Raw genomic sequence first — 20,044 nt, forward strand, 5'->3', positions numbered from 1 at the left:
TCTCCCTCCCTCTCTCTCTCTCTGCCCCTCCCACACACCCATGTTCTCTCTCTCTCTCTCAAAGTAAATAAACTTATAGATAGATAGATAGATAGATAGATCGATCATGGGCCACCAAGAGGTGGATGCTTAACCAACTGAGCCACCCAGGCACCCCTGAAGTGGAAATTTTAAAGCCTACCATTTCACTAAGATTTTATGGTTAACATACAAATACCATTATTCTGCCGATGAGTCTAGATTTAACCGTTGCTTTTAAGGGTGTGGGGCTTATAACTTCAGTAACTAAACTTCTTTAGATATCTGAGTGATTTTACTGATTTAACATACCCAGCTTTCTTAAGTTGATAAGTAGCCTTCCTATAAGAAGCAGGACTTTCCCAAGTTCCTAAACAGTTCTTAAAATTTAACAGATGAAGCTTATAAATAGGGCGACTATCAACTTCTCCTAGACATTTTGAATGGGCTTCATGCCCAGCGTGGGGCTCAAACTCACGACCTTGAGATCAAGAGTTGCACACTCTACCGACCTGAGCCAGCCAGGCACCCCAAAGATAGAAGGTGAGGTTTTTTTTTAGGTTTTAGTTGTTTTTTGGTTTGAGGTGGTTGTTGTTCTGTTCTGTTTTGTTTTGTTTGTAGGCTCTAGGCCCAAAGTGGGGCTTGAACTCAATACACTTGGACCCCAAGATAAAGAGTCCACCAACTGAGCCTGCTAGGCACCCCACGAGTTCTCTTCAGCATTTCAAAACTGTGGCAAACTCGGCCTAATCCTCTCTCAGCATTCTGCTGGAAATCATAAGCCTGAAGGCAATTACTCAATTACCCGTTTTAAATTGGAATTGCAAGGCTAATCTGTTAGGTACTCTAATATACCTAATTCTCTTAAACATTACAGATGTGTGAAACGCCAGATGCGTGTATTCCTAAATTTATCTGAGCTTGATTTGCTTCAGTATCTCAGGGCTTCATTCAACCCTTTCTGGGTGAAGGACACTTTGTTGCCACGGAAACGGTTTTACTGTTCAGGGCGCAGGAGCCTGGGGTCTGGTTGCTTGCAGCTCGCACCTGCACCTAGGCGGTGGTGGTCTGAGCCCCATTGTTCCCTCTCTCTCCAGCACCCTCCCCCTCCCCACCCCCAAACCCCACCTCCTCCTCTCTCTTGGATCCTATCGTTTCACACTTCCTACCTCGGTAGGGTCAAAGGATCGCTTCACGGATTTCTACTTAGTGCTCCAGCCTTTCAGAGGTCCTCCCCCTCCCCCCCCCCATTCTTCCTGTCCTCAGGGCAGCTATCTAGAACTCCTCCTGTGGGGCACACACTCTCACACCATCGGCTCCTTGGCTCCCAGATCTTCCCTCCAGGAGGAGTCAACGCCAACGACAAGAATCACAGGGAATCAGAAGAAAGGTTCCTTAGCAGTTACCTTCCCTCATAGTACAGAAACCCGCTACAGCAGCGCTGAGTGATTATCTTTCTGCTGCTTGCATACTTCCAATGACTGTGAGCTCATCACCTGTTTTTTTTTTTTTTTTTTAATTGCGGTAAAGTAGACATAACATAAAATTCACCATTTTAGGGGCGTCTGGCTGGCTCAGTCAGGGGAGCATGTGATTCTTGATCTCAGGGTTGTGGGTTCGAGCCCCACATTGGGTAGAGAGATTACATAAAAATAAAATCTTCTAGGGGCTCCTGGGTGGCTCAGTCGGTTAAGCATCCGACTCTCGACTCGGGCTCAGGTCCTGATGTCACGGTTCATGAGTTCCAGCCCTGCATCGGGCTCTGTGCTGACTGCAAGGAGCCTGCCTGGGGCTCTGTGTCCCTCTCTCTGCCCCTCCCCTGCTCTCTCTCGCTCTCTCAAAATAAATAAAGATGAATTTAAATAAATAAATAAAATCTTTTTGAAAAATTCACAGTTTTAACAACATTTAGATGTACAGTTCAGTGGCATTAAGTATATTCACTTCATCGTGCAACTATCCCCTTCATCCGTCTCCAGAATGTTTTCATCTTTCCCAACTGGAATTCAGTTCCCACTAAACAACACTGCCCCATCCCCCTCCTCCCAGCTCCTGACAACCACCCTTCTTCTACTTCGTGTGTCCATGAACTTGACTCCTCTAGGGACCTCATATGGGTGGAATCGTAGTCTTAGTCCTTGTGGGTCTGTCTTATCCCACCCAGCAGAGTGGGCATAGGGTTCCCCACGGTGCGGGGGCCGTCAGAATCTCCTTCGCCTCTTGTTTTGAAACGTTCTTTCTCATAGTGAGCTGGGAATCATCTCAGGGCAGGCGGTCCCACCTCCTTGGGGGGCAGATAGCAAAGGGAAGGGTGCGGGAGGGGATACATGCACCCAGAGAGGACCCAGGCTGGTAGAAACAAACGTAGGTTTCTTTTTTTTTTTTTTTTTTTTTTGTGATGTTTATTTATTTTTGAGACAGAGACAGACGGAGCATGAGCAGGGGAGGGGCAGAGAGAGAGGGAGACACAGAATCTGAAGCAGGCTCTAGGTTCCTAGCTGTCAGCGCAGAGCCCGACGCGAGGCTCGAACTCGCGAACCGTGAGATCGTGACCTGAGCCTAAGTCGGACGCTTAGCCAACTGAGCCACCCAGGCACCCCTAGACAAAGTAGATTTCTGATGGCAGTGGCCCTTGGTCGCCCACGGCTGGAGGAGAGGAGGGGTCCCAGTCCACTTGCCCTCCTTGGCGCATCCCCCGGGGAAAATGCCACCTCTGTTTTGGTTGGGTGTATTAATTTCCCAGAGCTGCCATAACAAGGGATCAGCAGCCCGGGGGCTTAGAAAGGCGGAAGTGTATTCTCTTACGGTTCTGGAGGCCAGACGTCCAAATTAAGTTGTTGGCAGGGCCGCGTGCCCCGACTGCCTATGCCTTGGTGTCACCTCCTTATAAGGGCACCTGTCATTGGATTTAGAGCCCACCTGGATGATCCAGGATGATCCATTACTTAACCACATCTGCAAAGACCCTTTTATCAAGGGAGATAGCGCTCCCGGAGTTCCGGGGACTAGGCACCACAGTTTGGGTGTCCAGTATCCCGCACCTCTTTCTGTGGTGTGGACATCCACCCCCAGCGGCCCCCTGCATTCCCTGGGGGGCTTTTAAGACTCCTTCCTGCTTCCTCGGAGACTTGTCGGCCTCCAGTGAGCAGCTGCCTGGAGTCCTCACCAGACCCCCTCTCTCTGGCTCCTCTCCCTGGGGCTGCTTTTCCCTCCTGGCACCTGCCAGTTCTCTTCCCTCCCCCCCTCCTCCTGGGAATCCCCAGGAAGGCCAGCCTGAATGTCACAGGGGAGGGGACAGAAGTTGAGTCAGCCAGTATTCCCCAGTCGGTGCCCACCCCCTCAGGAAGAGCTGCCTCTGATGTTCCAGGGCCGGGAGGGGAGAGAGAAGCCCGGGCTGCTTCCTGCCCGCCCTCCGGACTCTAATTAATCCCCCTCTGGTGGACTGTGTTTGATTACAACCTCATTAAGTAGCTTTGCACATTCAGGCTCTGGCGGCTTCCAGATTGAAGCTGTCTGCCTTGGCTGGTTTCTACGCAGAGCCTGCGGCCTGCCGCCTTCCTCCTTCCCCTGCTCTGTTGTCGCAGAAACCGTGGAGTCATGCCTGGAGGGGAGAGACCGCGCTCATTTCCCGTGGGGCCTTCCTTCTGGGGATGAGTTTCAAACCTCAATCTGAAAGGGAAGGGGGTGGCTGTGGGTTTAAAATAGCGTGTGCCTGGCGGCCTCCTGTGCGGCTTCCCCCAGCCTTCCCCTAAAATCCCTAAGAAGACATGCCAAAAAAAGATGAAAAACACTGAAAACAGAGACAGGTGGACAGTCTGGGAGGAACCTCCCGTCTTCCTGCAGCAGCGCTGGCTCCCAGCTTCCCCTCAGGAATCTGAGGCCTCAGTGTGAGAACTCCATTAATCAGGAAGTCAGGCAGCTGCCTCTTTCCCCTCCAGCAAGTGCCAGGTGGGTGATTTGGGGATAGAAAGAGTGCTGCTTACCCCCTCCCCTCCGAGCCCTCCTCCCCTGTGCTGCTTCTGCATTTGGAGAAAGCAACGCAAGGCCCAGGAGGCCACCACCTCCAGACCGGAAGTGCAGTAAGGCCGCCGGGGCTGGGAAAGTCCTCGGATGCGGACACCACGGTGGATGTTCACGGAGGCCGTCAAGGGCCCAGGCTGTGGGGGTGGGTGAGGATGTCCCTTCCCAAGGTCAGAGTCGCCTTGGCTCGGTGTCCCAGGCCTGGCCCTGAGCTGGCTTCTTCAGCAAGCCAGAGCCGGACGAGGTGGACTCTGTTCTTACCCAGGAAGCAGCCATGGGACAAGGTCATGACTCTGGTCCCCAATTGCAACGTGTGGGCGCAGTTTTCCACCGACATGCAATTCTCAGACACCAGCTGGGTGCCCTGGAACTCAACTCCATTCTGGCCCCGTTTACCTGGAGGGAACATCAGAGCTCATGGGTGAAGGGCGCTCAGCCCTACAAGACTGCACCCGACCCCCACCTCAGAAGCCAAGTCAAAGTCCAGGTTGTCACTCGTGCTGTGACCCATGGGCTACAGGCTGGAGGTTCCTACTGATGAAGTTTTGGAGTGATGGTGGGGGGCGGGATCTGGAGCCGACAGCCAAGAAAGAATTCTTGAAGACGTCTTTGGGGCAAAAAGGTGATTTTATTGGGGCGCCTGGGTGGCTCAGTCGGTTAGGCGGCCGACTTCGGCTCAGGTCATGATCTCGCGGTCCGTGAGTTCGAGCCCCGCGTCGGGCTCTGTGCTGACAGCTCAGAGCCTGGAGCCTGTTTCAGATTCTGTGTCTCCCTCTCTCTGACCCTTCCCTGTTCATGCTGTCTCTCCCTGTCTCAAAAATAAATAAAACGTTAAAAAAAGTGATTTTATTAAAGCACAGGGACAGGCCCCGTGGGCAGGAAGAGCTGCATGGGGTCGTGACGGATAACTCGTTATATACCTTCCAGTTGGGAGGGGTCAGGGACGGAGTAAGTCTCGAAGGAACTTTGGGAGCAAGGTTTCCAGGACCTTGAGTGGCCAGCTGCTGTTAGGAAAACACCATTGATTACCGTTTAATAAAGCCTCAAGTCGTGAGACCCTTCGGGTGTATATTGGGGGGCCATAAGCTTGGAGTACGATTGCCAGCATATATCTTGGGGCAGTTGAGAGAGAGGAGGTTTCCAAAGGAATTTTTGTATGTTAAAGTAGACTTGCAGGTTCCTGGGGGGTCAGGAAAATGTTAAGCCAAGATTCCGTTTTGGCCCTAGCAAAGTGTCATCATCAAGGCAGCTGAGCTCCTAGAGGAGGTCGCTGCCTGTTTCAAGGACTCGTCAGTGGGCTGAAGGCAGTAAGGGAGTTTAAGTTTTCATGTGTCTTAGTTTCCCACATCGCCATGGCAAGCCCTTGAACCCCTTTGTTCTTGGGCAGCCAGGAGTGTCTGAGGAATATCCCATAGATGCCACCTGCAGGGGTTGTGGGGGGCGGGGGAGATTGCTGTTAGCCTGTACTCTGCCCTAGCTTGCCCTACGCTCCCTCATCACCACAATCCTCTCCTGGGGTTCAGTGAACTTGCCAGAGCAGCTCATAGGACTCGGGAAAGCAGTTTACTTACTAGTTATTAAAGGATGTAACTCAGGAACCGCCACATGGAAGAGAGGGCAAGGTGTGGGGGAAGGAGTCAGAGCTTCCCTGGAGATGATCTCACTCTCCCCTGTGTCCTCGCGTCCCGAACCCGTCTCTCCAAACCCCATCTGAGGATTTTGTGGAGGATTCATTACACAGTCATGACTGATGAAATCATTGGCCATTGGCGACTAACCCAACCTCCAGCCCCTACCCCTCTCCAGAGGGCAGGGAGGTGGGACCGAAAGTTCCAACCCACTAATCACCGACTGCTGGACTGCTCTTGGGGCAACCAGCCCCCTTCATTAGGTGATCCTGGGGGGCTGTCCCAAAGTCACCTCATTAACACAACACAAGACACTTCTGTCACTCTCATCATGTAGGAAATTCCAAGGGTTTTAGGAGCTCTGTGCCAGAAATGGGGACAAAGACCAAATATATATTTCCTATATATTTTTTAATTAATTAATTAATTAATTAATTAATTAATTTTTGAGAGAGGGAGAGGGAATCCCAAGCAGGATCTGCACTGTCAGCATAGAGCCCGACGTGGGGCTCGAACTCACAAACCTTGAACCGAAATCAAGAGTCAGATGCTCAACCTACTGAGCCACCCAGGTGCGCCCCCAAATATATATTATAAGTTACTACAAATCACAGTATCACCACTAGACAGATGATAGACGTGGGTCTCACTAGGTCGTGCCTCTTTCCAGGGTGAACAAGTGGGGAAAAGAAAAAACACGGGTGTAGGATAAATCAATGCCACGGAAGCTGAACCCTGACCTCCAAAAATGACCTACAGCAGGATCCGGAAGAAGTGAACTTTGTGGGAAAAGAACAAAATGCCGCACAAAGAGGCCAAGCTGAAACGGGGGGCGTGGAAACCAGAGGGTGAGATGAAAAGGAGATTAATGAGAAAAATAAGAATCGGAGGAAAATGCTAGCCCACTTGCCGTCCTTCCTGGAGAGACTGAGACTCAGAACATGAGATCAAGGATGGGGACAAGGAAGGCAAACTTGAGACACTCTGAGAGAGTGTTATGGAAAGGACATGAAAAAGATAAGATCAGGGGCCCCCTGCTGGCTCAGTTGGTAGCCTGACTCTTGATCTTGAGGTTGTGAGTTCAAGCCCCACGTTGGGGGTAGAGATGACTTAAAATCCTTGGGGCTCCTGGGTGGCTCAGTTGGTTAGGCATCTGACTTCAGCTCGGGTCGTGATCTCACGGTTCGTGGGTGTGAGCCCCACATCGGGCTCTGTGCCAACAGCTCAGAGCCTGGGAGCCTGCTTTGGATTCTGGGTCTCCCTCTCTCTCTGCCCCTCCCCCACTCGTTTTCTCTCTCTCTCTCAAAAATATTTAAATTTTTTTAATAAATAAAACTTAAAAAAATAAAAATAAAATCCTTAAAAAAAAATAAAAGCTACAATCACAAGAGACTGAGAGCCACCGTCGGTTTTCCTGATGAAAAGAACAGGTTGAGAAAAGGTTGGCATTTGTAGATGGAAAGATGGACACAGTGGCAAAAAATTTTCGTAACCAAATGTGACAGAAGAAAAAAATGGCCAGATGCGCATGCCCCCTCCTCCTCCTGAGCCCTCCTCCCACCTCCAGAAGGTGTCTGTGTTTGCCTTCCTAGGTCTTTCCTTACGTTGTTGGGAACTACGCAGAACATAAAATGTACTGTCTTAACCATTTTCAAAGGTTGGTATTGGTGCGTTCACATTGTTGTGCAATCCCATCTCCAGAACTCTCTCGTCTTACAAAGCTGAGACTCTCTACCCGTTAAACACTAACTCCTCAATCCTTGTCCCCCCAGCCCATGGCGGCCACCTACTTTCTGTCTTTGTGAATTTGATGGCTCTCAGAACCTCATGTAAGTGGGACTATCCTTTTCTGACCGGCCTATTTCACTTAGCATAATATCCTCAAGGTTCGTCCGTGGTGTAGCACATGTGGGGTTTCATTCCTTTTCATGACGGAATAATATTCCAACGTTGTGTATACACCACACTTTGGTTCTCCACCCATCTGTTGGTGGACACTTGGGTTGTTTCCACCTTTTGGCTATTGCAAATAATGCTGCAGGTGTGCAAATGTTGGCTTGAGTCCCCGCTTTCGGTTCTTCGGGGGCATATATGGTAATTCTATTTTTAACTAAAAAAAATGGTTTGTTTGTGTGTGTGTGTGTGTGTGTGTGTGTGTAAGAAATGCCTTTATAAAAAAATGTTTTTAATGTTTATTTGTTTTCGAGAGAGAGAGAGAGAGACCGTGAGCTGGGGAAGGGCAGAGAGAGAGGGAGACACACAATCTGAAACAGGCTCCAGGCTCCGAGCTGTCAGCACAGAGCCCGACATGGGGCTCGTACTCACGGACTGCGAGGTCATGACCTGAGCCGAAGTCAGACGCCTAACCGACTGAGCCACCCGGGCGCCCGTCTACTTTTAATTTTTTGAGGAAATGCCATTCTCTTTTCCACAGTGACTGTGCCGTTTCACCTTCTCTTCAGCAAGCACAAGGTTTCCCGTTTCTTCCCATGTTTGCTAAGACTTGTTACTTTCTGGTTGGGGAGCAGGTTGGTCGGCCAGAGAAGTTAAGTCGATTTGTGTCAGGAAGGGAAGCCTGAGAGGGTTGGCAGGATGGAGATGAGACACTGAGGAACAGTTGGGGTCACAGGAGAGGTACCACGAAGGGATTTTTGGAGTCTTAAAGGGGATCACAGGGGGATGCCCCTTTGGTGACTTGGAGACATGGTTATAAAGATACCAGCTGTTGGGGCTCCTGGGTGGCCCAGTCAGTTAAGCGCCCTACTTTGGCTCAGGTCATGATCTCAAGGTTCGTGAGTTCAAGCCCCGCACAGAGACCGTTTCAGATCCTCTGCCCCCGCTCCCGCCTCTCCCCTCTCTGCTCAAAAATAAACATTAAAAAGATTATCTCTCTCTCGTCCTCTGCCCCTCTGCCCTTCTCACACTCTCTCTCTAAAATAAAAAACTTAAAAAAAAAAAAAAAGACCTAGTCTCTTAGCGAGGTTAATGTTTGTAATAGTGGTGTTGTCTACAATCACTGTACTGTGTATTAAATCTCCCAGACTTACTTATCTACTAGTTGCTAGTATATACCCTTAAACCACGTGTCTCACCCCCAGCCCCTGGTAACCACCATTACACTCTGTGTTTTTGAGTTTGATCCTTTCTAGATTCCACATAGAAGTGAGATCATGCAGTATTTGTTTTCCTGTCTGACTTATCTCCCTTAGCATAATGCCCTCAAGGTCCTTCCGTGTGGTCGCAGATGGCAGGATTTCCTTTTTCTTAATGGCTGAATAGTATTCCAGGGTGTGTGTGTGTGTGTGTGTGTGTGTGTGTGTGTGTACCACATCTTTATCCATTCAGCCAACACTTAGCTTGTTCCCATCTCTTGGCTATTGTGAATAATGCAATGAACATGAGAATGCGTGTAACTCATCAATGGTCTGTTTTCGTCTCCTTTGTATATATCCCCAGAAGTGGGATTCCTGGATTGCACGGTAGTTCTATTTTGAATGTTTTGGGGAAACTTTATGCCCTTTAAAATTATTGAGGACCTCAAAAAGAGATTTTCTTTATGTGGATTAGATCTAGCAGATGTTAGTCACCATATTAGAAATCAGACAAGGGGCGCCTGGGTGGCTCAGTTGGTTTAAGCATCTGACTTCGGTTCAGGTCGAAGTCCGTCTCCAGCTCTGTGCTGACAGCTCAGAGCCTGGAGCCGGCTTCGAATTCTGTGTGTTCCTCTCTCTCTGCCCCTCCTCCACTCATGCTCTGTCTCTGTCTCTGTCTCTGTCTCTCTCTCTCTCTCAAATAAATGTTAAAAAAAAAAAAGAAATCAAACAAAAGTGTTTTAAAGATTTATATATTCATTTCGGGGCACCTGGCAGACTCAGTTGGTAGAACGTGTGACTCTTGATCTCAGGGTCGTGAGTTCAAGCCCCGCGCTGGGTGTAGAGTTTACTTAAAAAAAAGAGAGAGATTGGGGCACCTGGGTGGCTCAGCCGGTTAATCACTCCACTCTTGGTTTTTGGCTCAGGTCATGATCTCATGGTTCATGGGTTTGAGCCCCACGTCGGGCTCCATGCTTGGGATTCTCTCTCCCTCTCTCTCTGCCCCTTCCCTGCTCACTCACTCGCTCTCTCAGCATACATAATTTTAAAAATTTTTAATAAAAATTAAAAAGATTTATTTATTCATTCTTTTAAAATTAGTAATCTCACATGTGCAATAAATAAATTTTGACAAAAATAACTACATTTTTCAAACGAAAAACATTTCAGTGAGGGACGTGGCATTGTTTTACAGTTTTTCGAATCTCTTTAACGTGTGGCTTGACAGAAGATAGCTGGATTCTCATACCTGCTGCTTCTTCTGCATTCGGTCTCTTGCAGCGGCTTGTCGGGGTTGAAGTCTGCAAAGAAAATCTAGGTCACGCTGACATGCCATTAGAAAAGAGGATCTCACAGAGCCCCTGAACGGGACTATAGACCGCACTTGGAGAAATGCTCGTCTACACAGATCTCTGCTCACTTTTTGGAAAGCCATACCCCTACCCCTAACCTCAGGTCCATCACCTGTCTTCCTACAGGAACGAGTCCCCAAACCTGGTTCTTCAAGCTCAAGTACCATGGGGCCCCCACCTACACGAGATGGAGTGTGCCAGCCACTGGCCACCTTGGTCCCCTGCTGGTGACACTCTCCAAGCAAAGCTGCCTACGGCAGTGACCCAGGGACACCCGCTGATGTCCCCAAGCTTTCTGATAAGGAACCCTGCTTGCCCAGTTCCTAGAGATGCCGCTGTTTAGACCATAGCGAGGAAGCTGTTTTCCTTACTGCCTGGTACTTTGCAAGGCAGATCAGCCCCTCCAAGTCCAAGGCTGTTCCCCGGGGTGGCCTGGAGGAGCCCCGTGTGGATTTGGGTCTTTTTCCCGTGCACGCAGAGGCACCGCTTACCTCTCGCCTCGCCTCATCCCTTCTCGAGAGCCTCCTAACGTCGGAGGCCCCTGTTGGGCAGCATCAGTGGGGCCATCAGAGCAAAGCTGTGACACAGTCGTCCCCCATGAATTAGCCTCGGAGAGCGGGGTGGGGAGGACAGCTAGGAACCCAGAAATATCCTCAAGCAGCTCAAGCATTCGTGGGCCTAGATGGGGTCGAAACAAAGAAATAACAGCAATAAAATGTGCAGCCGCCCTTGTCCACCCCCCATCTGGTTTTCCGGGTTGCAGCTTCTCATAACCCGCAGCCCTGGGACCTTCAGGAGCCCCACCTCGGCTGCAATTCACGGGGAGGGCTGTGGCATGACCCACAGTTACCCGAAGCACAGTGAGCAGGGCAGGGCCGAGCAGGACCACGTCTGCCTTCCTGGGGAGACCCTCCTCTCCTCCCCCTGGGCACCCCCTTCCCAAGCAACAGCTAAACAAGTCCAGACAACAGCAGCCCCCACAGCTGGAGCCACCGTCAGCAGGCTGGGTGCCCAGAGTGACCACGAGGGGCTCTGGGAAGAACGTTTTGCGCCTCCCCAGACCTGCTCCAGCCTCCGGGGTTAACAACGAGGGTTTTCTTGGTCCTCCCCGGATGGCATGGCCTCTACTGGCCTGGAAAGGAGGGAAATGGGAAGAGGGAGCAGGGCCGGTAGGAGTGCAAGAGCCCGGGCAGTCAACCAGTCCAGGGTTTTCAGACTTGGCTTTGGCAACAGAACTACTTTGGGGGGTTGTTTGTGTTCTTGTAGTTTTTAACTGAAGGGTGGCCTGCTCTGTCGAGAGCTTGCTGACCCCTCTGGCCTGTCTGTTGTTTGCTTTCAGCCCCAAGATCTTGGAAATACAGTTTGGTAACTACTAGTGTGGTTCATCTGCCCATTTCACAGACGGGGACACAGATCCCAAGAGGGAAGAAGTCTGTTGCCCACAGACTGACAGTGTGTGGGGGCTGGGTAGAACCTAGAATCTGGTGCTTTCTGCAGGGACATCCAGGCAGGGACAAAACAGGGGAGGCAGAGGCTGGCGTGAAGTCGACATCTCACCAAAGGACAGGCAGGAAAAGAAAGATAAATCTATCTTCTGTCCTCCTGTGGCCACAAATCCAGCCTCTGGCCGTGGCAATAACCACCCCTCCATTTCCACCCATGGGACCGTCCACTTCCCTCACCCACGGCCCCAGGAAAGGGGAGCCTCGGCACTTTGACACATGGGCCTTCTAAGACCCTAGAACACAGGCCCTGTGACTCCCCCTTCCTACATTCCCAGCCTCTTCCTGCCACAAGGATGCATTTTTGCACGTTACTGAGTAACAGTGTGTGTTCTGAGATCACACGTGCCCTGACCCTGCTGACCATGAGGCCTAAATCTCGAGTTTTCTAAAGAGAGAGGTCATGGCTTTTGTCACATTCTCAAATGGGTCTGTGGTCCAAGAAGTGGTTAAGAGCAATCGTGTAAGGAGAGGAGGGGCCTTGCAGAGGGGAGAGGGGTGGAGGCCAGGAGGGTAGGGTGGGGAGGGCTGTGTTGGTGGTATTCTTCCCTGCCAGAGGCTTCTTTTTTATGAGAGAGAGAGAGAGGGTGCAAGTGAGCGAGAGGCAGAGAGAGAGAGAGAAGTAGGACTCGAGGTCACCCGATGTGGGATTCAAACCCACTAACCTTGAGATCATGACCTGAGTCAGATGCTTAACCAACTGAGCCACCCAGGCGCCCCCTGCCAGAGGCTTTACATATGTTACTTGGTTTTATTGCCCTCACCTACTCATGATGGAGGGTCCCTGGCTCCATTTTACAGATAAGAAAACTGAGACCCAGTGATATGAGGTAGCTTGTCCAGGACACGGCGCTGGCTGAGGGATAGAACAAGTCAGGGCAGAGACCGAGGTCCACAACAGTGTTGTATCTGGGTCTGCAAAGGCCTTCAGCTCTGGAACCTGGCAGCTGGCACGTCAGAAGCCTCCCTGTGCCAGTATGCATACCAGACCTTGAGCCCTGCATCTAGGTCCCTGGTAAATTATTTCAGCAGCCAGAGGCCCTGACAGAGGGCTCCTTGCCTCTGAGGTCCATTCCTGCTGGGTGGACAGCAAAGCCCCCCTCAATGTCACCACCAAACCTCAGGACTTCAGGACGGCATTCCCTGCACGTTTATCCGGCCTCCAGCCCAACTCACTTCGGATAAACCAGAGCAATCCCCAAAGAGCTCCCCGCCCCCCACTGACACATAGCCACTCCCCCCACCCATTCCTGAAATTTTTCTTTATTTTTTTTTTTAACAAATTTTTTAAATATTTGTTTTGGAGAGAGAGAGACAGAGCACGAGCAGGGGAGGGGCACAGAGAGAAAGGGAGACACAGAAGCTGGAACAGGCTCCAGGCTCCGAGCTGTCAGCAGAGCCTGATGCGGGGCTCGAACCCATGAACCGTGAGATCACGACCCGAGCCAAAGTCGGACACTTAACCGACTGAGCCACCCAGGCGCCCTGTGACTGGGAGATAATTGAGTTATGGCATTGTGTAAGGTTAAGGCGTACCGCCTCACGGCTTGACTTCCAGCCACTGTGAGATTGTTACCACAGTAAGCTGAGTTAATCGCCTCACCTCATGTAGTTACAGGAGAAAAAAAAGAAAAACCATGTTTTCTTCTTTGCGATGAGAGCTCTTAGGATGTGCGCTCACTCAGCAGCGATGACCACAGTCGTCATGTCGTACGTTCCATTCCTAAAGTCCTGGGCCTTGGTTTCTTCATCTGTAAATTGGGAATAATGATGTGCAGTCTACTTGCCTTATGGGATTTCTAAGCATCACACGGGAAGGTGTTTGGAAAAGTTCAGGACACCCCCCCCACACACACACCAAAATGGCAGGGAGCAAACCCCTCCTGGGACTCACCCACTAAGCACACATTTCCTATGCCCCAGGGCACTGGCCCCTGGGAACTCAGGCTGGGATCCTCCCTTCTCTGGCCTGTGGGGGGGGGGGGGGGGCAGCTTCAAGTGCAGCTCGGGGGACCAGGGGCCGTAGGGTGAGGGAGGCAGAAGTGGGTGGTGCTTGCTTTCCCTGCCCACCTTCAGTGGCCCCCGTGGTCCTCAAAGTGGGCTGAGGGCAGTCCCCCCTCCTCCCCCAGAGTGGGAATGTTACCATTGCCTGGTTCAGGCAACCCACCAAGCTGAGAACAGAAACCGTAGCTCCCGCCAGAGGACGACAGAGACTGGGGCGAGGCGCTCGAGGAAAGACACAAGGTTTACCCCTGCTCTTTCACACAGAGAGGGCATAAAGTTTATTCTAACTCTCTAGGGTAGAAACCCATGTTTCTATACTTCTCTAAAGTGATTAACACTGTTTCAAGCTTCCGCAGGCTTGACTGGTGGGGAACTCACACTTAGTCCTGTTTGGGGAGCCTGCCCTTTCCCTGGGGCTGTGTAAGCATCTCTGGGTCTTACACAGTCCAGAACATTTGGAGTCGGGCCCCTGGGTCCTAATGCACACTGGCCACTGTTCTGGGCCAAGCCCATGGGGTCCGTTGCTGGGAAGGCCAGGGGTGTCTGCAGAGGCCCCCAACTGGGGCTCTCGGTGTGTGGTGATTCCCAAACCCTTGTCCCTCCTCAAGCTTGGGGAAGCTCTGCCCCCACTTGATGCCCTTTCTGTGGGAGCCCCGGTGGGGTTTTCTTCTGGGCACCTGACAGCCTCTCATTCAACTCCACGATTCAGAAGCCCCTCAAGACAAAGGACCACCAAGAAGGAGGAGTAAAAATGACCTCAGGAAGCATGAAAACCTTCGTCCAGAGGTTGGAGGGCTTGAGATAGATACATCCCTGCGCTGGGAAGGCCATCTCTGCAGGGGCTTCCCTGGCCCCCTGGGGAAGTTCTGCAGCTGGGAAACCTTGAAGGGAGTCGGGGGGGGGGGGGTGTCTCCGCCTTTGCCCGGGTGCTGGAGCGGGGCACTGAGCCACCTCCAGAGCAGAGGGCTGTTCTGGGCCTGTTGGGTGGGACTCGAGGGGTAGGGCTGAGCCGCCCCTGACCTCTGGGCGTCCTTCACTCTTGCAGGACCTGGGCATGGAGTCAACCTCTCTGGACGACGTTCTGTACCGCTACGCCAGCTTCCGGAACCTGGTGGACCCCATCACACACGACCTCATCATCAGCCTGGCCCGTTACATCCACTGCCCCAAGCCGGTACGGCAGCTGTGGGCTGAGCCCGCCAGATCTGGGGGTGTGAGGCGGGCGCCCTTCTGCCAGAGAACCCAGTGCCCAGGAGGGTTGGTCGATACTGCCCGGGGCCGAGGGGCACAAGCCCCTTGTGCAGACATCAAGCCAGCGGGCCTGATGCCTGCCCTGTCCTAAGGCCCAGCATCCATAGCAGAGATCAGCATGATCAGCAGGGGATTTGTTTGGCTCCTGAGTGTATTAAATCCGAATTCACTGCCAACATGTAAAACTCAGAATATTTCACACGTTCTCCATATTTAGCTACCCTTGAAAAACGAGAAGTTCTGGTAACACGAAGCCCTCATTTCTATAGGACTGGAGCTGAGTAGCCTCCCCTATTACGTGGGGCCAGGGCCACCTCGTAGAGTCACGTAGGTTGTACCTCGCACAACGACACGTAAGAGCAGAGGTGGCAGGGGTGAGGGCAGACAGGAGACCACTCAGATCCGGCCCTGTCTCCGCCGCCAGGCCTTAGGCGCAGGGACCCTGCTTGCCTCCGGCATGCCTCAGTCCCCACCACTCCCAGCGGTCTCCCTGCCTAAGGCTGAATATCATTTTCCACCCACCCACTTTGCTCACGTCCACTGGCTTCCGAAGCTGAGAGGGAAAAGCTCCGGGGTCCCCAGCTCCGCAGGCAGGTACTGCTTGGACATTTCCGGATGGGAGGCTCTGCCCCTCTCCCTCTCGGGGTGCGGGGCCGGCTCACCCAGAGCTGCCCTGGCAGGGCCCGGGAGGGCCGGGGTGGGGCAGCCCCACCCTGGAGCTTTTCTCTCCCATCCCTCAATTTCTAGCAGTTTCCAAAAGAAGCGCGGAACAGGGGCAGGGAAGCCGGAGCAGGACCCAGGAGTGCCTGAGGGAAGCTCATGCTTTCAAAGTAGGATCTAGGATAAGAGGGAGGAGGTGATTTTCAGACCCACAGTCGTCCAGGGGGCTGGGACCTTGCTCTGGAGCTGAGCCTCCATCTGGGCCTTTGTCTAGGGCCTTGACTTTGGCTTCTGGGGCTGTTTGGAGCCAGGACTCCGAGGTGAGGAGTGAGTTCTGAAGGGCTGGGAGCCGGTCGGCGGCAGGCATGGGGGAGGGTTGGTGGTGGGACACAGCGGAAGGCAGGGATGCTGGGCTCAAATATGTGCCGGTTAGAAAAAGCTGGCAGTGACGGTTGGCAGGCTGGGAGCCTCGGGCCCGGGGAAGAGGGCGGGTGCCAGGAGCCGCGGGGGGGGGGGGGGGGGGGGGGGAACGGCTGGGCCTGGAGTCACCTTCACTTCTCATTCAGATTATACCTGGCTCAGCCTGGAGCAGCTGAGACCAGAGTCCGTAGGCCTCGCAGGTGCCAGACCTCTGCCTTTTCTAGAACTTAGATGCCCGCAGGTGAAGAGGTGACACTCAAAGCAGCTCATTGGGAGAGATGTTATTTTCATGCCCATTTTAACGTTGAGGAAGACCAGATTCAGGCAATGAAGTCATCGGATAAAGGTTACACTCCAGATGTGATCTGGACCCCAGTTCCGGGCAGAGTGGGGACTGGCTGTTCAGGATCTCTGCACTGTCCCTCAATGGCCAGCAGCTTCTCTCAGGGCTTGAGTGGGGGCTCTCAGGGTTGCATGGGGGCTGGAGGTGGGGGGCCTGTGCGGGAACAGCCTGAGCACCCGTCCCCCCTCCTCCCTCCCTGCCCGCCCATGCTGGACCTCAGGAGACTGGACGGGGCGGGAAGGAGAGGTGGCCCAAGGGATTCTGTGCTGAGTTCCATCCCTTCCGTCTGGGTGGCGACCACAGGGCCCTGTTATTGTCTTAGCTCAGGCCGCTACAACACGTTACCACTGACCGCGTGGCTTATAAAAAACAAAAATGTGTTGCTCACAGTTCTGGAAACCGGAAGCCCAAGATCAGGGTGCCCAGCATGGTCGGGTTCCGATGAGAGCCCTGCTCTGGGTTTGCAGACAGCCACCTTCTTGCTGTGGCCTCATGTGGCAGAAAGAAAACTAGCTAGTTCTCTGGCCTCTTCTTCTTCTTTTTTTTTAAGGTTATTTATTTATTTATTTTGAGAGAGAGAGTGGGGGAGAGACAGAGAGAGGGAGAGAGAGAATCCCAAGCAGGCTCTGGGCTGACAGTGCAGAGTCCGACGTGGAGCTCGGACTCACGAACTGTGAGGTCATGACCTGAGCGGAAACCGAGAGTTGGCGCTTAACCAACTGAGCCGCCCAGGCACCCCTGAACTTCATCTTCCTCCGCTCCAAAGGGGGATAACAACACCGTCTCCCGTGGACCCGTCGGAGAAATGATTCTTGAGAAGGACGCTGTGTGTCTGGCATGGAGGAGCCCCTGTACGCAGAAGCTAAGGTATAATTCAGTCATCGAGCACCAATCATGTGCCAAGCAGGGTGCTCGGGCCCAGCACGTCAGTTGTGGGGCACGGAGGCCGGCAGTGGCCTCAGAGTCTTGGAGAACAAGGGTCTGGCTTCTGATTTCCGGATTTCCGAGAGCCAGCCGGTGGCACCAGCCCTGTCGGAGGCCCGGGAGCCTGGCGGGTTCCCCTGCCCATATCTAAGGCCATGTGGCAGGAGAAGCCCTTCCGAAGGACTCTTCCGGTTGGGGTGGAGGCCGAGATGGGCGGTCCCGACTCTAGGCTGGTGGTAAGGGCAGCCCCCAGGCCCACCCCCAATACATGACTGCCTTGGGGCTGGCCAGGACCTCCCGTTCTTAGCTCCTTCACCCAAGTGTGAGCCTTAAGGTTATAGACAGAGATGTCAAGACCGTCAACTATGAGGGGGCGTCTCCCTCAATTGTGAGATGGGACAAAGGAAGCAACCCTTCCTGGTCCAGTCTTGGTGGAGCATCCACCAGACAAATAACCCTTCCCACCACTAAGACGACCCCCTTGAATGAGTCCCATCCATTGTCTTGACCTGTGTCCCAGCTGGAGGTGGCCTGGGCCCTGGCAAAGGGGTGGGTCTGTGCCTGTCCCCAGGCGGAAGGGGACGGGCAGAACCCCATCCCGCCCGTGACTGTGTGCTGATTAACCCACAGCCCAGCTTCAGACTCAAAAGTCACCCACCTCTTGGACATTTGTGCCCTGGAGCCCGTGAGTCACCACCCCTCCCCCACTGTGAGCACAGATCACTTAGTGGGAAATTTGAGGCTCTTTCCTTCCCTGGGCCCCAGCTCCAGCCCCTCACATCTATCCCATCGTGTCTACAGTGGGGTTCCCCGCACGCAGACGCTAAAATGAGGGTGTGTGGACAGCGATCTGTTAAGGAGGTGTCCCAGGGAAGCCAGGCCAGCCCAGGCTCCATCCTGAGGAGGGCAGGTGGCTTTGGCCTGGTCCCTCGAGGACCCCGGGGCTCGAACCATAGATGGGTTCCCCTGGGACGTAAGCTCCCAGGCACATCTGTCTCACTGGCTCGCCTGGTCCGTCCAGACAGAAGCACAAAATTGGGAAACGTGGATCCAAGGGCATTTGGGACGGAACAGCCATGTTGCCCGCCACAGCCAGCAAGTTCCAACAGCCCTGATTCCCTAATGGTTGGGGTCTCTCCAAGGCCCTCCTGGTCCCCGCGTCCCCCGTCTCAGGGCTGCTGTCAGAGTCTCCACCTGGACTCTGGGCCTCTGCTCCTGCCTCCTACCCTCTATGCTCTGGGAACAGCCAGAGACTCATCCTCCGCAAGGTACCCTGGATCACACGTGCGCCTCCCTGAGACACCTTCCATTGTGGCGTCGCGTTGTAGGCTGAAACCAAACTCTTTATTTGCCCCTGCCTGCATCTCCTGTGTCATTTATTTCCCTGTCCGCCCCGCTCATTCTGCTCCAGCCACGTGGCCCTCCTGTCTGTGCCCAGGGCGTCCAGATCCTTCCTGACCCTTAGGGACCCTGCGGCGGCCTGTGGCCACACCTGCCCTCTCTGGCTGGGCTGCCCTCCCCTCCGTTCAGACTCAGCCCGACTGTGTCCTCTCCAGGGCCACCTCTGACCAGCCTAGCTCGCAGAGTCGTCCCGGCCAGCCTTTGCGCTGTGTGTTGCATTATTTCACCCGCTGGTCTCCGAAGTTCTCTGGCTTGCTTACGCGTGAGCTAACCTACTGCCCGCCTTCCCCACCAGAATGTCGATTCCAAACGGGCAAGAGATGGCATCTGTCTCGTGCGCCGTTACTTCTTGCGCCAGGCAGGGCCCCGGGGAGAAGCAGGCCGCACGGAAGCCCACAGGGGATGTTGAGACCCCCAAAGATGAGCAGCAGTGGGAAGCTGTTACCAGAAAGGGCCGTGGGTGCAAGCCGTGACATGGGAGCCAGAACCCTGCTTCTAGAACCATGCAGTATTTTTGTTTGTCTGTTTATTTATTTATTTATTTTGAGACAGGGACAGAGAGTATCAGTGTTCTAGATTGGCAGACCCCCTTCCCGGATGGCACATCCCTTGGCTGTTGGCAGGAGCCCCCAGCTCCTTGCCACACGGGCCTCTCCATAGGACCTCTTGAACTTCCTCACATGGTGGCCGCTGGCTTATCGCTGAGCAGGTGATCCGATAAAGAGCAAGGCAGACACCACAATATCTCTTATGACCTAGCCACATTCTGTGGACCGCTCAGGTTGGCCCTGATGCCGTGTGGAAGGAGACTATGAAAGGGGGCTATTACAGGAGGCCAGGATGGGTGGTGGGGGCCATCTTGGAGGCTGACTACCACACAGGCTGAAACAAGAAGGGAATGAGAAGAGAAGGGCCTTTCCTCCTGTCCTCTGACCTCGCTCCAATCGCTCTCATTAGCTGAACCCGACTGGAAGCCGGGGCAAGAGGGTCAGTGATGCTGTCTATAGGCTCAGCCTTCCAGGCACCGAGAAGAGCAGACAGTGGACTCCAGGAAGGGAGTAAAGAGAAAAGCCAGGAGAACTCGGTATCTGGAGCAGCATCCAGCGTGCGGTAGGAAGGACAGTCGATATCTGATGAATGAATGAATTTGTGAATGAGTGAGGGAAGCCTTGGGGCTGTAGTAGTGGGGGGGCTGTGCTGGTTTGGGGCCTGCGGGAGCACACAAAGGTGCCTGGGGCAGCCAGGATGGCAGGTGGGAGTCACCATCTGACAGTAGGGAGGTGGGGCAGTGTCCTTTTGCTGGGACCCCCTCCTGGAGGGGACTGCAGTCGGCCTTAAGCATCTTTCCTGACAAGCCAGTGAGAGTCCGTCAGGTTCTCCCCCAGGGCCCGGGTCAGAGGCAATGGTCAGGCCGGAAGAGGCACTGCGG

General features: G+C 53.4%; 1 protein-coding gene across 2 annotated transcripts in view; it reads left to right on the plus strand.

Moving 5' to 3' along the window:
- Positions 1-20,044, plus strand: part of LRRC75A (leucine rich repeat containing 75A) — a 45,479-nt gene that overhangs the window by 15,011 nt on the left and 10,424 nt on the right. Inside the window, exons 2-4 of one of the 2 annotated variants that reach the window (XM_058702921.1) lie at positions 14,662-14,790; positions 15,421-15,461; positions 15,615-15,697. In XM_058702921.1, coding sequence (XP_058558904.1) covers positions 14,662-14,790; positions 15,421-15,461; positions 15,615-15,697 — 253 coding nt within the window. The remainder of the gene's footprint in view (positions 1-14,661; positions 14,791-15,420; positions 15,462-15,614; positions 15,698-20,044) is intronic. The other variant, XM_058702920.1, reaches the window with a different exon arrangement.

Source organism: Neofelis nebulosa, chromosome 16 (assembly GCF_028018385.1).
Source record: "Neofelis nebulosa isolate mNeoNeb1 chromosome 16, mNeoNeb1.pri, whole genome shotgun sequence".
Lineage (NCBI taxonomy): Eukaryota > Metazoa > Chordata > Mammalia > Carnivora > Felidae > Neofelis > Neofelis nebulosa.